This window comes from Nicotiana sylvestris, chromosome 12, assembly GCF_000393655.2.
Source record: "Nicotiana sylvestris chromosome 12, ASM39365v2, whole genome shotgun sequence".
In the NCBI taxonomy this organism is placed as follows: Eukaryota; Viridiplantae; Streptophyta; class Magnoliopsida; order Solanales; family Solanaceae; genus Nicotiana; species Nicotiana sylvestris.
In genome coordinates, this window is record NC_091068.1 from 10308751 (window position 1) to 10325952 (window position 17202).

Genomic DNA, 17202 nt, shown 5'->3' on the forward strand with positions numbered 1-17202 from the left:
CGCAGTGAGAGCTCTGAAGATATCAGCCACAATCATAGGTGCTAAAGTGCTTTTCCCCATGGTTTGCAAAGTACTGACGACGCCTGCTACTTTCAAATCAATATTACCATCTTTCCTTGGGAATATTACGAGACCCAAAAAAGCTACCATAAATGCCACTCGCCTGTGTTCCTCCCATTTTTGTCGGCTATTTCTGCTGCAAAGCTTAAAGTCTGGATTATTGAACCCGCCCACATGGCCATATCTATCATACACGAAGCGGAAACTGCAGAAACCCTTTGCAAAATCTGAGTGATGAACTGTCCGGGGTACTTTCAAGGAATCCAGGAATCGATGTATGGTAATGGCTCTAGGAGCAATCAAGTATTTGAATCTCAATGGAGCTTGGTCACTTCCAATGTACCCCGCTATTTCTTCTATTGTTGGGGTGAGTTCAAAGTCTGAAAAATGAAACACATTATGTGCCGAATCCCAATGGGCGACCAATGCCCTGATGATATCCCCCCGAGGCTGAATGTCTAATAAATCCGGAAGGTCTTTCAAATATTTTCTCACTTCGTCTTGCCCTTCTTTGCCCAAATCATTCCACCACAATTGCAGCTCAAAAGGGATTTTGGTCATTATTGAAAAAGGCTCATTTATTGTTGTGCTCATCCTGCACATTTATTAAAGCGTTTAAGCAAAAGAAAACTTTTATTTAACTCCAAAAACTACTATCTATATTATCGACTCAAAATTAACCCTATATTTTAAATGAAGAACTCAATTCTTAATTCTAATATTTTTAGATAAAAGACCCGATATTGCGACACGGCCTTCCTGCGCCTCAGGGGCAAAAATTTTAAGGCTGTGAAGGTCAAAAATCAAAATACGACCAAAGGTGGTTGTTTATGCAAAGTCAGCCCTTCGGTGCCCCGTTTGGGAATATTTGGCTATTTATGACATAACAACATCACCTGACTTATTTATGACTTTTTTTTTCGTTTTTCAAATTAGGAAACTCAATATTGCAAACACGGCCTTTCAACGTCTCGGGGACGAAGATTTTTAAGGCTGTGTGGGTCAACTGGACCAAATCTTAAATATGACCCAAAAGTGGCTGTTTATGCAAAGTCAGCCTTCCGGCGTCCCCTTCGGGAACATTCGGCTATGTCTTCATAAAACAGCGTCACCCGACTTCTTAGAAATTTGACATATATATTTTGCTATTATTAGCAAAAGGGGAGGTTGGACACCACCCGACTTATTTATGGCAAAATTAAAAATCTTGACATGTTTTTTTTTGGCTTTTTTTAGCAAAAGGGGGGTTGGACCCGATGAGGGTTGCCTACGTATCTCACATCCGGTGAGAATCAAACCCGCGTAGTTCGGGAAAATTAACCGAACTATTTTAAAACATGACTCTTTTCCATTTTTTTTTTCTGGCAAGACAATCTATTTTCCTTTTCTATTTTTGAACAAGACAAAATAACAATTTTTTATTTTCAACAAACAATAAAACAATCTATTTTTCCAAAAATAAAAGACTATTTTTTTCTATATTTTTTAGTAAAACAAAATAAAATATTTTCCTCTTTTTTTTCTTCAAAATTTCGGCAGAGTTTCGCCAGTAATTGGTCATTGATTTTTTCTAAAATAATCAATTAACTCCCTAACTGATATATTCTTTTTCCTCTTTTTTTTCCTTCAATTTTCCAACATTCCCGAGATTCAGAAACCGGTCAACATGCAAGTTCGAAACAAATATATGTACAGAGCAAGTAGGATGCATCAGAATGGTCTTTTCATTTCAGGTTGCTAGTCCTAGACGGACCCAACCCCTGTGTTGAGTCCCCTAAGTCAAATGCAACGTGATGCAAATAAGCGTTCCTACTAGGGATCCGGCATGAAGTCACGTTATTCTATATTCAAAACCTGGGTCAGTGTACTAGACTGTGTACCCGAGCGGACAACTCGAGTCGAGGAGGGGGCAACTTACCGGGAACCAAAAGGCCATCCGGCTTCGTAACTTGTCCGACCTCTTTCTTATTTCAGGGTATAACACTAACAGAATAAGGAGTCTCAACCAGTAAGCACATCCCCGGAGGTGAAGAGAGAAGGGTTCGACACAGTTTATATATACAGTCAAATAATACCAAAGCGGTAAAAGCAGCATTTAGCACATTAGGCTCAAACATGTAAAAATCAGATAAAGCCAAATATAACAATTTATCTAAGCACGAATTTCTAACCCTGAACCAGTGGTTCTGGGTTTAAAGCAATAAAAGTCCCCAGCAGAGTCGCCAGAGCTGTCACACCTCCTTTTTCCGCCCTCGCGGGGGTACAGGAGTTTTTTCCAATTAAAGGACAGTCGAAACGAGATTTATTTCTTTATTTCAGAGTCGCCACTTGGGAGATTTAGGGTGTCCCAAGTCACCTATTTTAATCCCGAATCGAGGAAAAGAATGACTCTGTATTACAGTCTGCGCGCCAGAAATCCGGATAAGGAATTCTGTTAACCCGGGAGAAGGTGTTAGGCATTCCCGAGTTCCGTGGTTCTAGCACGGTCGCTTAACTGTTATATTCGGCTTGATTATCTAATATAATACGTATTATAAACTTATGTGCAAATTTTATCCCTTAGCCGCTTTTATTATTCTTTTTATTTATTGTTATTATTTTACGAAAAATTGCAACATTGTGAAAACGTATTTCAAATCACGTCGCAATCAATGCACCCGTGGTTATCGACACATTTCGACTCCGTTGAGATTTAGATTTGGGTTACATAAATGCACACCCGTATTTAAGGAAATAACATTATTAAATACGCGCCTAGAGCGACTAGCGTGTCATTATTTTGGGTAGGGCCGTGAAATTTGCTAAAACGGCTCCTCCCTAATTCTAAGCAATTAACTGTACATTTATTGAGGGCCCCGAAATCTATACATTCCATTAAGCGAGGCTCATCTCATTTATTTTAAATGGACAAATCTTAAAGCGACTACATTTTTTCTATAAAAATTAGTCTCTAAAATAAAGAAAGAAAATCCTAATTAATTACTAGCTTTTATTATTTTAAGAAAACATGACATGCTAATTGCTTGATTAATACAAATATTGATGAAAAAGGAATTTTACTCTTAATTTCGAAATTATAAATAAAATAAAAATTCAACAACTAATATTCAAAATAAACAAATATAGCTAGATTAAAACTCAGCATTGTTATTTTTTTTAAAAAAATATTATTGAGATTAATTATTCACAATCATTTGAAACTAGATTTAACCATAATTACTAAAGCTTATTAGAAAGTTTATTAGACTTAAACGTTCTTCTAATCTTGCTTAAGCTCAAGTCATGCCTTAATGCCTAATTTACGATGTTTAATTTAAATTCGTGTTTTAGCTAAATTTAGCTACTTGTTCATGATCAACCTATAATCTTGAAGCCTTCATAACTAGTGAATTAACCTGTTTTGCCGAACTGATTTATTACAGACTAACTTATGATATTATTTTCTTATTCCAGCTATTATTTAGTAATTCATGAAATAGCTTAAATACAATCAACAAAAGAAACAAAGAAAAAAAAACGAAATTAAAACTTCAAATTTTCATTCTTCATATGTATTCATGCTTCATATTTCGGATTACAATAACCAGCTTTTCAGTTGTGTACCTGATATTGGAAGCAAAAGAAAATGAATATGAGAATCAGCAGCAGCAGTAAAATCAGTACAACACAGCAACAATAGCCCAGCAACAGTAACAACCCAATAATAGACCGGTGGAGTAGTAATCCCAAAAAAACAAAAGCTTCCCGCTTTTATGAAACAACAATTAATTCTGATTTCAAACAACAAAAGAAAGCAGAATATTTTTTTTAGTTTTTTTTATTTGAAAGCTTAAATATTTTTCGGAATTTTCTATCTCTTAAATGTTCAGCCCTTTTCTCTCTCTTATTTTCAGATTTGTTTCTCTCTCCCGTTTTTTTCTCTGTCTGTGTATCTTTTTTTCTCTTTTTCTTGTGTTCAAGACTTCATATATATAACACATCCCATAAACCTTTCAATTAATTAAAATCCATACTTTTTCTCTACCCAACCCATTATCTTCCCACTCATCCCCATTACATTAAATAAACATATCACACCACCCCATTATATTTTGTCCCCCATGCTTTATTTAAAATAATACAAGATTCCCCCCACTATATTTTGTCTTGTCCCCCTTTATATTAAACAATTATATCACAACCCACCCCATTTTATTTTGTCTCCCATGCTTCAAATGAACAATTACAAAATGTACAATTCCTAAACTACCCCCTCTGACCTTACTGAAATTACCAAACTACCCCTGAACGTACTACAAATTTACCAAACTACCCATCAGCTATAACACATCAATTAATCAAACTTAACCAAAATATAGACAATATGATCAATTTCTAACAATGTTCAAACAACAATATGAACACGGATGAACATCATAACAACAATATCACATGAACACGATTTTAACAACATTTTAACAACAAATCACACGAACACAAATTGAACAACAAAGAACAACTAAAATTTGATTGAACAAATTTTTAGCAACAAACAATCCTATTTTCGGATTCAACAACTACAACAAACAAGTATATTTAGATTTCTAAATTCAATAATATTGAACTTAAAATCAACTCTAACAACATTATCACCAACAATTCCTATATTAAACTTAAACAAGATTATGAGACAAATTCAAGAAATAATCATAAATGATAAACAAGAAATCAAACTATACAAATTTCGGATTCAAGATCAACCAAACAAAGTATGAACATGAATGAAAATATTCAATAACAATAACAAACAAACTTTGTTCAAACTTCGAATTAAACTTAAACAAAACAAATAAACATATTCAAATTACTAATCTTCAAATAATCAATTAATCTTTCTTAAATTAAATCCAACCAAAAATATAACAAAGATATATGATCCAAAATTAAAAAGCAAAACATAACTTCACATTAAATTACTAAATTAAAAACGAACTTCAAACAAAGATGAACATGAATTAAATCTATTTTTAAACAACAAAACATGACGGATTCACATGATTTAAACAATGTTAACAATTTCTGAAAATACATAAAACACATGAAACAAATTGAAGAAACAATTAATTTAAACTTCAATTTGAATCTAACAAACATTAACTAACAATTCTTTTTTTTTTTACAAAAAAATGAATAAAATTAACATGAAATAAACATGAAAAACAACTAATTAATTTCCCATTTGAATATGAAAATTAAATTAACAAAACACATGAACAAACAAAACAAAAAAAATCAAATATCTAACTATTTTAGATTCGAGAAATATAAAAACGAAATACGGACAAACATAAAACTCAAAAATCTACTAACTGGATCGAACGACATACGTACGGACTGTTTTGACGACCAAAGCATCGAACAAATGACGATGAACTTGGATGGAAACAATCTGTCCGGAAACGAATCTCGCACCAAGATAACTTGACGCCGAAGACGACCACGAACGGACGACCAAAGAAGGTGGTCGTTTGGCATCGTTTAAAAATGAAACAATGGCAGCCCGTCACAAGCAGAAGGCAGTAGCAGGCTGATCGACGCAGCTGGAAGGAAGAAGCAGCGATATGGCTGAAGAAGAAGCAGCGTGAAGCAGCAACACGAAGAGAAAAGACACAGCAATAGCTGCTCGGTAACGCCGTAATGCCGCAGCAAACGCAGCCATGGGTGGTCGGAGAAGATGGAGTTTGTTGGAGCTTCTGGTCGTCGACTGTGGAGATGGACGTCGACGAAAACTGGTGGTCGTCCGGCTGTGTTGACGACAAGGAACGCAGCAGCAGTGGTGGAGCGACGTTTGGTCGGGGAAGATAAAGCAAAAGCAATGTCCGCCATGGACGAGCTTGATGAAGAAGATGAGACAGCAGCCATGGCTGCTCGGAGGTGACGACAAGGTGTGTATGTGTGTGCGTGGTGAAGGCATGAGAGAGGGGCAGCCATGGTTGGAAGGTTGAGCTTTGGGGAAGATGAAGAGAAAGGAGGGGGGGGGGCGGATTGGTTAGTATAGTTTTAGGGTTTTCTTCTTCTTTTTTATTGTTTTGTTTTTGTTTTGTAAAAAATGAAAAAATGAAAATGAAGAGGGGGAGTTGGATTGTTGGTACTGGACTGGGTCGACCCGGTTTGATATGGACCGGGTCGTGGGAAGGTTGGGCCATTTTTTGGGCATGTGGCTTTGAAATTGAAGAAGAGGCCCAATTCCGACTTTCTTTATATTTTTGTTTTCTATTTTTCTAAAACTAAATTCTAAAAATACTTAAATTATTCTTAAGAACTAAATTAAGTTATAAAAGCGCAAATTAACTCCAAATAACAATTAACGCACAATTAAGTAATAATTAAGCATAAAATTGTATATTTGGACATTAAATGCTAAAAATGCAAACGATGCCTATTTTTGTAATTTTAATTTTTGTAAAACAAATTTAATTACTAACAATTGTAGAATTAAATCCTACATGCAAAATGCGACATATTTTTTATATTTTTATTAATTTAGCAAATAAACAACGCACAGACAAATATAAATAATTATTCAAAATATCACAAAATTGCACACCAAAGAAAAATTATTTTATTTTTGAATTTTTTGGGAGTAATTCTCATATTGGGCAAAAATCACGTGCTTACAAGAACTCTGACCTGGGTCCTCCGGAGATGGATCAGGTTCCTCATGTGAGGGCCCAGTAGTATCTGCTAGTGCAACACCTTCAATAGTTACAATGGCCCCTTCATCCCCATTCCTTGTACCTCATTTTCTTAGAGATAATCTCATTCAGTACACCATCAACAGACACCACAAAGACAGTTACAATATTTTCTTCCTCAATCAGCACTACTGCCACCACGGAATCGGTAGCAACAATGGCGGAACCCTCTGTGACCTCAGGATTTTGACCTTGTTCTCCACTTGGTCTTTGATTAGTGGGAACCTCAAACGATGGAGAGGACGAGTCAACAATTTTAGGGGTTTCTGAAATAGAGAGAGATGGGGAATCTGGGTGAGGTGTGATTTTAGCAAGAAGGGTAAGAGTGGTTGAAGAGGGCTTAGTAGGGACGGAGGAATCCATAGGTGTTTCAGTAACATGTATGACTGAGGCAGAGAGGTTAGAGTTCATATCAGCCATTGGAAAGATGGAGCGAATGTGCTTTGGGAAGTTCTAATAGAGGACTTATGGTTTGTGGAGAATAAAAAGGTTTTTTTTATTAAGAATGGATAATTATGAAGAGAAAGACAGGCAGCGGTTCTGAAACGACAGTTGGGCATGGAGAAGTGCAACGTTTCAGAGGGAGATGGAATGATTTGTAGTGAAGAGAGGTGACAGCAGGATCTGAAAAGTTGGATGACATGGTAGTTGTGTTTTGTACCTTTTTAAGACGTGTATTAAAGATTGCACAAAACTACTAACCTTTGGTACAAGAACCAGGTTCTTGACATGTTATTTGAAAATATTAATCCTCGTTTATCATCCATGCACTGCATCTACGGCTTCTATACTTATCATTTGTGTTTACCTGCAACGGTATTGAAGTGAGTTAGACATGGCTAGAAAACACTTTTAGCCAATTTTTCTTGAAGGTGATTTTCATAGCCAATAATAAGGAATCAAGTTCTCAATTGGGCTTTAAAAGCCCCAACTTCACTCTATTTCTTTCAAAATGTTCCCTACTTAAAGCCTTGGTGAAGATGTCTGCAATTTGGTCTTCTGTGCTACAGAACTTCATACATATCAACCCTTTCTCCATATTGTCCCTCAGAAAGTGATGCCTTACATCTATATATTTGGTCCTTTTGTGTTGAACTGGATTTTTGGCCATGTTGAGTGCACTGGTATTATCACATAGAAGGGGCACACTCTCAGTGAGTACCCCAAAGTCTTCCAGTTATTGCTTAATCCATAAAAGTTATGCACAACAAGATGTTGTTGCTACATATTCTGCTTCAACCATTGAAAAAGCCATTGAGTTTTGCTTCCTTGTGCCTCAAGAGATGAGACATGAGCCCAAGAAATGAGCCATTCAAGAAGTGCTTTTCCTATCCACAAGATAACCTGCATAGTCTGCACCAACATATCCAATGAAATTAAAACTGTCACCTGAGGGATAATAAAGGACCAGGTCCTGTGTTCCTTTAACATATCTCAGAAGTCTTTTGGCTGTCTTCAAATGAGATTCCTTGGGATTTGATTGAAACCTTGCACATAGCCTCACACTAAAGACAATATCAGGTCTACTGCAGTAAGATAGAGAAGAGACCCAATAATGCCTCTATACATGGTTTGATTCACAGGAGTCCCAGTTTTATCCATGTCCAGTTGAGTGGCCATAGCAATGGGAGTGTCTATCACCTTTGATGCTTCCATGTCAAACCTCTTCAAGAGCTCCCTAATGTATTTTTGCTGACAAATAGATGTACCCTTTGGGGATTGCTTTACTTTAAGACCAAGAAGAAGTTCATTTCCCCATCATACTCATTTCAAACCCACTTTCCATGAGTTTTGCAAATTCTTCACACAGAGAATCAGCTGTTGCCCCAAAATGATATCATCAACATAGACCTGAACGATGAGCAGGTTCCTTCCCCTTTTATTTAGGAACAGGATGTTGTCAATTTTCCCTCTTCTAAATCCATTTTCTAAGAGAAACTTTGACAACCTTTCATACCAAGCTCGAGGAGCCTGCTTTAGCCCATACAATGCTTTGTCCAGTTTAAACACATATTTAGGGTGTTCATGACATTCAAATCATGGAGGTTACTTCACATAGACTTCTTCCTTAAGAAGTCCATTTAGAAATGCACTTTTGACATCCATTTAGAACAAGGTAAATCCCATATGAGATGCAAAAATGATTAGGATTCTAATAGCTTCCATACGAGCGACCGGAGAAACGTTTCATCAGAGTCAATCCCTTCCTTCTAATTGTAGCCTTGAACCACTAGCCTGGCCTTGTTCCTTGTGGTACTCCCATGTTCATCAAGCTTGTTCCTGAATACCCACCTGGTCCCTATAATGGTTTGATCTGAGGGTCTGGGTACCAGGTGCCAGACATTGTTCCTTTTAAACTAATGTAACTCGTCTTGTATGGCTATAATCCAATCTGTATCTTTCAAGCCTTCCTTGATATTCTTGGGTTCTATTTGAGAGAGAAAGGCTGAGAAGGCAAGTAAATTTCTGGCTTTTGACCTGGTTTGTACTCCAGAATCTAGAGGGGTAATTATGTTGTCAAGAGGATGAGAGCTTTTGTGTCTCCAGTTATACGTCTGAGGTTCATTTAGAGAGAGTGTGGGTACATTTGACTAGTTTTCCTGAATTCTTCTCTCTGGTGCAAGTAGAGTATCCTGAACTGCATCAACCACTCTTTCTTCAGCTTCAGTGGTTGTAATTGAAATACCTGGTTCCATTGAAGATGAGGCAGTATTGTCTCCACTCAGCTCTTTTACTTGACTCATCATATCTGCCTTTCCATTTGCCATGTCAATGACTTCACCTGAGACTAGTAAGGGTTCTCCATCTTTATCTTCTTCAGCATTCTTCTCACAGGATGGATAAGACTCATCAAAAATAATATGAACACTTTCCTCAACATATTAAGTCCGCTTATTATATATCTTGTACGCTTTGCTTTGAGAAGAGTAGCGCATAAATATTCCTTCATCACTCTTGGCATCAAACTTTCCTAGCTGATCCTTTCCATTATTGAGGACATAGCATTTGCACCCAAATGTTCTTAGGTGAGTCAACTTGGGTTTCCTTCCATTCAGCAGCTCATACGGGGTTTTGTTCATGAGGGATCTGATCATGCACCTGTTCACCAAGTAGCAAGCAGTGTTGACGGCTTCAGCCCAGAAGTTCTTTGCAATTCCAATATCGATTAGCATTGTTCTTGCCATCTCTTCCAGAGTTCTATTCTTCCTTTCCACTACTCCATTTTGCTGAGGAGTTCTACGAGCTGAGAAGTTGTGGGTGATGCCATTTTCATTGCAGAACTCATCAAATTTGGCATTGTCAAATTTTGTTCCATGATCTGACCTAATGCATGCGACTCTAGACTCCATCTTCACCCGAATTTTCTTCACAAAGGCCACAAACACCTTAAAGGTTTCATTTTTAGTTCTAAGAAAAAGAGTCCATGTGAATCTGGAGTAGTCATCCACTATCACAAAGATGTATCTTTTTCCTCCTCTACTTTGCAGTCTCATAGGACCACATAGGTCCATATGCAAAAACTCTAGTAGCTTTGAGGTGCTCACATCCCTATTAGACTTAAAAGAGGACTTCACATGTTTTCCTCTAGTACAGGCATCACAGATTTTTTCCACCTTGAACTTTGACATGGGCAGACCATGGACCTGGTCCTTCTGAATTAGTTTGTTCAGAAGAGAAAAGCCTATGTGCCCCAGTCTTCTGTGCCACAATTCAGCATCATCATCAACAGCTTTCAGAAAACTCAGATCACCACTTTGTAAGGACTCGAAATCAACAACATAGATGTTCTTGTATCTTTTGGCCACAAGTACCACTTCACCAGTTACCAGATCAGTAATTGTACATATCTTGGACAAGAATTCCACCTTGTTTCCTTTATCACAGATATGAGAGACACTTAAGAGACTGTACTTAAGGCCATTGACATAGTACACATTTTCAATAGAATGAGTGAGTGACTTCCCGACTTTTCCAACTCCAAGAATGTACCCTTTTTCCCATTTCCAAAGGATACACTCCCTCCTTGCAGGGCTTTTAGTGAAAGAAAATCCATGGTGTTTCCATTCCTGTGCTTTGAACATCCACTATATATGAACCATTATTGACAGCTTCCTTTCACTGTTCCCTGCACAAGAAGATCAAGAGTTAGTTTTAGGAACCCAAGCAAGTTTGGGTCCCTTGTAATAGTCAAGAGGATGAATAAGAGCTCTCTTAGTACATGCAAGCAATGTGCGCTTTTTGTGAGTGGAACCTGGTCCCTCTTTTGTAGTCACTTTTTCAGCAAACACTTTGAATTTCTGAACAGATTGAACCCTGGCCTGACAATTTTCTTTGAAGTGCCCATTATTCCCACAGTGGGTACAAAGCTAGTTATCAGAAATAATGACGTATTTGTTGTGAGGGTTGTAAGTAGTTTTCTTCCTTTGGAACCCTATTCCCTGCCTGCTTCCACCATTATTAGTGTACATGATAGTGATAGCTTCTGAGGACTAGGTCCACTTTAATAACTTTTCAAGATCATTTTTACTCTTTCCAGATCAGTTTGGAGGTGCTTGTTTTTTTCCGTTTCAACACACATCCTAGTGCTTACAGCTTTCAGCTTATTTTTAAGCCTAATATGTTCCTCACTGGCTATCTCTTTTCCTTTTCCAGGATTTTCAGGTTTTGAATTAGTTTCTGGTCTCTCTATTGTTTCCCTTAGGTCTGCAATTACTGCCAAGAGATCATTTCTTTCTTCATTGACGTTTTCAATGGTTTTCTTATGGTCAATAACTACAACTACTAAGTCATCTCTAGTTTGCTCAGATTCTCCTAGTTCTAAGGTCAAGAATTCCCTATCCTCCACAAGTTTATGATAGGCATTAATCAATACACTATCTAAAGATATGAGTTTCTTAGAAGAGTAGGATTTAAGATTTCTCTGAACATCCCTGAAGTTTACCTCCTTGTTGTCACTGTCTTCATCATCATTTAATTGGACCATCAAAGCAAAAGTTGAGTCGTATTCATTTTCCTCACCTTCAACTGCCATCATGGAACTATCACCAATATCAGTCTCATCTTCAGATTCACTAGAGGAATCTCCCCATGCTGCAAGAGCATGTTTCATCACATTGTCAGCAGATCTCTTTCTTTTGAAGTCCTTGAAAGGAACCAGGTTCCTCTTAGCTGCTTTTTCAGGGTTGTTCTTTGAGAATTCTTGCTTCAAGAAAGGACAGTCTTTGATGAAGTGTCTAGGCTTTCCACACTTGTGACAGAGATCATAGTTTTTTGGTTTGCTAGAGCTGCCCCTTTTTAGCATTTCTCCATTTCTTCTGACCATCTTCTGAAATCTTTTGGTTAAGTAAGCCATGTCACTGTCTTCCTCACTTGAGTCATTGCTAGCAGCTTTGAGTACTAGGTTCTTTTATTTCTTTGGTTCTTTTCTTTCACTGTCTATCTTCCTCTTCATCTCGTAGGTCTTCAGATTTCCATCCAGCTCTTCTATGGTCAGCTCCTGCAAGTCCTTTGATTCAGTAATAGGATTCACCTTGCCTTCCCAAGGGCTAGGCAGAATGCTGAGGATTTTTCTCACTAGCTTGTTTCTAGGAATGGTTTCACCAAGTGAGTGTCACTTATTTATGACAGAAGTGAATCTTGTGTGCATTTTTTGAATGGATTCATTGTCCTTCATCCTGAAGAGTTCATACTCGGCAGTGAGCGTATCGATCTTAGACTGTTTTATTTGGGTAGTTCCCTCATGAGCTATTTGCAAAGCATCTCATATCTCCTTAGCAGTGTCGTATGTGGAGATTCTATTATATTCTTTAGGTCCTATTCCACATACCAGAATCTTTTTGGCACAAAAATTCATCTCCATAGCTTTCCTGTCTGCGTCAGTGTATTCTTTACTAGTTTTTGATATTGAAAATCGAAGTTCTTCCAGTACCTTTGTTGGAACATAAGGACCATCACATATGATATCCCATAACTCAGAATCCTCAAACATGATAAAATCATGCATTCTTATTTTCCACCACCCATAGTATTGTCCATTGAATATGGGTGGTCGGTTTGTAGATTGACCTTCTTCAAAATTTGGTGGAGCAGCCATAAGAATCCTTCCTAGGTGTTAGCCTGATAGGAGGAACCCGCTCTTATATCAATTGTTAGTTTGTATGAGTCTACCAAACAGTAGAGTACCTGGTCCTCTATGAGGTTATGCTGAGAATGCTAGTAAAACTGTAAGTGAGAGAGACACAAGATTTTTACGTGGAAAAATCCCAACTCAAGGGGACAAAAAACCACGACCTACACCTGTAGACTTTCAACTTCACTAACTTGTAAATACCTATTACAAGCCACTTTGTAATAACTCTATTACAAAGGATTCAACTCAACTAACTTGTGGCACTCTCACCACAAGCCACTTTGTGACTCTCTAGTTATAAAGACTTTGACTAACTTGTGATACTCTCACCACAAGCCACTTTGGCACTCTCTAGTGACAAAGACTTTAACTTATGACTAAACCTAGTCACAACATAAACTCAGAGAGTTTACGAATTTTACAAGAGGATTCCTAATCAACGCTTCTGGCTAAGCAGTTTAAGAGATACAATAAGAACAATCACAAAATTACAACTCAACTAAGGACAACAAGATACTAACTTTAGGAACTGGTCTGTAGTAGCATTCAACTTTGTTCTTCAAGCTCGTGAGAATTGATTTCTCTGTTTTTGCAAAAGGCTTGAATAAGAAACATAAGTGTTCAAGTGATTTTTGATATAACTCATTATTGATACACCTTGATGACATGTCACGACCCAAAATCTAACTAGTCGTGATGGCACTTAACCCATCCCGCTAGGTAAGCCAACTCATCAAGTCCAATACAATATAACTTACTGAGGAAAAATAAATGATCTCTTATACACCTCCCTAGGACTGGTATTACAAATCGTGAGCTTCTAAGAATAGAGTTTACAAAGCTGATATGAAAAAAAAATACATCATCTGTTTGACAAATACATAAACAGAGTTTAAAATTATAAGGCTACCATGAACAAGAGGTAACTACAACAGTGACGCTGGTACATTTTCCAAGTCAGCTCCCATTGAACACAGCAACGTCGACATCCGAAATCTGCATGCAATGTGCAGGAAGTGTAGTATGAGTACAACCGACCCCATGCACTCAATAAGTAACAAACCTAAACTTAAGTTGAAATTAGTGACGAGCTTATATAAAGGTCAGAGTCCACATCAATATCCAGTAACATCTCATAACAATATAATTAAAGCATCACAAGGAATAACTCAATAATAAAATACTCAGCTTGTTCACAATTCCAAAAAATATATTTTCTTTTCAAGTATAATAGTAAAACTCAATTCTTTTCACTGAAATCACTAAAATATGAGTAAGTCTGAAAACTATGATCTTTCCCATAAAACTTTCTTTCAAAATAGGAGATTTTATTTTTTCAAATGGCATGAGGAAAGTACATCTCTATGCTTATATTTTAATGTGCATGCCAATGCAATGCAAAATAGTGACAAAACCATATGCATACTCTCAGAGTATCAATTCACTCAGTTCTCCCTGTCACTCAATCCTTTCAGTCACTCAGTCCTCCCAGTTACTCAATCCTCACAGTCACTCGTGCCTCACAATCACTCAATCCTTCCAAGTCACTCGGCACTCGCACTCAGTAGGTACCTGCGCTCACTAGGGGAGTGCAGACTCCGGAGGGGCTCCTTCATCCCAAACGCTATAACAAGCCATCTCGTGGCATAAATCAATCAGGCTCTCCGTCTCACTCAGTCATAAATCAGTAACAACATGCTGCGGCGTGCAGCCCCATCCCATAATCATCCTCACAATTAGGCCCTCGGCCTCACTTAGTCATCAATCTATCTAGTCTCCCAGGCTTAAAATGTCATGAAAATCAGCCCAAAAATGATGATATAATGTATCAATAATAACAACTGAGACTGAGATATTATATGAATAAATGAATATGACTGAGTATGAAATATCAATGAAATCAGTGAGATGACAGCAATAAACGACCATTATGGGTCCCAACAATATCGGCATAAGGCCTAAACATGATATACAACTCAATTTACTTATCACATGGTGAAAACATAGATATCAACAAAGTAGGACCACTACACAGTGTCCTAAAAACAACAGATTCACCATTCACAGGGTGCACGCCCACACGCCCGTCACCAAGCATGTGCGTCACCTCAACATCAATCACATAACACATAATTCGGGGTTTTATACCCTCAACACTAAGTTTAAAAGAGTTACTTATCTTAAACCGTGAAGTTCTTTACTCCGCTATGCCCTTGCCTCGTAAATCAACCTCCGAACGCCTTGAATCTAGCCATAATTAATGTGGCTTAGTCAATACAATTTGTAGAAATTAATTCCATGTGAAAATATTAATTTTTCACAAAAATCCGAAATTTAACTAAAAATCGCCCGTGGGGCCCACATCTCGGTATTTGACGACATTTACAAAATCCGACAACCTATATTACGAGTCCAACCATACCAATTTTACTCAAATCCGACTCTGGATCGATGTTCAAATCTCAAAAATACATTTTATGGAATTTTAGAAAATTCCTCCATTTCTCTTGAAATATCAATAATCTCACTCCATAAATGAAGATTAATTCATAGAATATAATCACAAGGGAGTCAAGAACACTTACCCCAAGTTTTGTGGTGAACTTTGCCTCTGAAAATCGCTCAAACCGAGCTTGAAAGTCCAAAAATGGAAGAAAACTTGGACTGCTCCGCTATACACTATCCAGAATTTTTGTGGTACTGTTCACGATTACTGTTCATGCGTGTTACTATTCACAGTACTGTGAAAAAATGCAGCAGCTTTTCTTCAAGTCTAAATCAATCCGTTAACCTTCCGAAATCCACCTGAGGCCCTCGGGACCTCAACAAAATGCATCAACCATTCCTAAACATCATACAAACTTAGTCGATGTCTCAAATTACATTGAACAATACTAAAACATGAATCACACCCCAATTCAAGCCTATTCAAAACTAATAAATTCCAAATTCTACATTCGATGCAGAAACCTATCAAATCAATTTCGATTGACCTTAAATTTTGCACACAAGTCATAAATGATATAACGAAGCTGTTTCAATTTCAGAATCGTATTTTGATCCCTATATCAAAAAGTCAATCCTTCGGTCAAACTTCCAAACTCAAATTTTTTATTTTTGCCATTTCAAGCCTAATTTAACTATAGACTTCCAAAAAGAATTCCGGATACGCTCCTAAGTCCAAAATCACCATTCAGAGCTATTGGAATCATCAAAAATCCATTCTAGGGTAATTTACACATATTTTACCATCCGGTCCATTTATTCAACTTAAGCTTCCGAAAAATGGATTGTTCTTTCAATTAAATTTTGAATCATCTGAAAACAAAACTTGACCACTCTGGCAAGTCATAATACACAAAACGACGCTACTTAAGACTTCAAATAGCTGAACGGGATAGAAATGCTAAAAATACCAGTTCGGGTCGTTACATCCTCCCCCACTTAAACACACGTTCGTCCTCGAACGTACCAAGAGTTGTTCCCAATGCCATCAAACTGACGTGTAGCCTTACCAACTACATGCCCAGGGGTGATCCCACGTCACCCTATCCTATCTAGGTCTGATAACTCCTCAAAACTAAAATTTCTTAATTCAACCTGCCCTATAAGCCTTAGAATCCAAATTTCTAACCTCCGAAATTTCCTACAAGATCTGAACCTCACTTCTATACACTGTATAATTTTGAACAAGTTGTACCAATTCGTAACCATAACTCAAATACTCCAACTCAAATACCACATATCTCAATGCTCGTAGCAATGCTTTTTAATTACAGTAGTTGCTCAAATTAACCCGATGCCGGCAGTAAACCTCATATCAAAGAAGACCTCGTTCTAAAACCTTCGTACATCGCCGAAAATGAAAAAAACATACAGGAACTCATAACCACTCACTAGATCAACATATCATGGAGCTTTCTCTCGCTTGACAAGTTCCATAGCAATTGTTTATGCTGAATTCTAAATTATTTTTCCAGTACACTGTAATCAAAAATCATAGTACCCATTCTAGGTCCATTGATCTTGTATCACCAAACACAACTATTTCAGCTATTTCGGTGTAATCCTGCCTTTCCGGCACAAAAATTATTTAAAACCAACAAATCAATTTCCGTGAGAAGACCATCTGTGTGTGTATGCACATAATTTTCTCAAATTGCCCTAATTAGAAAATATCATAGCATGTAGAGGAAGGAAGCAATTAATCTGATAGACGGTCAGGAAGATGCGATTTCCACACCAATATAACTCAAGCCTCAACCGTGCAATCCGTGC

The 17202-nt window shown here is 37.3% G+C and overlaps 1 protein-coding gene across 1 annotated transcript; it reads right to left on the reverse strand.

Moving 5' to 3' along the window:
- Positions 1 to 9676: 9676 nt before the first annotated feature.
- Positions 9677 to 12888, reverse strand: LOC138882661 (uncharacterized). The gene is made up of 5 exons (XM_070163269.1): positions 12622 to 12888; positions 11386 to 11997; positions 10955 to 11113; positions 10785 to 10866; positions 9677 to 10668 (listed from the first exon to the last, which is right to left on the reverse strand). Exons 1-5 carry the CDS (start codon positions 12886 to 12888, stop codon positions 9677 to 9679), a joined length of 2112 nt encoding a protein of 703 aa, XP_070019370.1.
- Positions 12889 to 17202: the final 4314 nt, after the last annotated feature.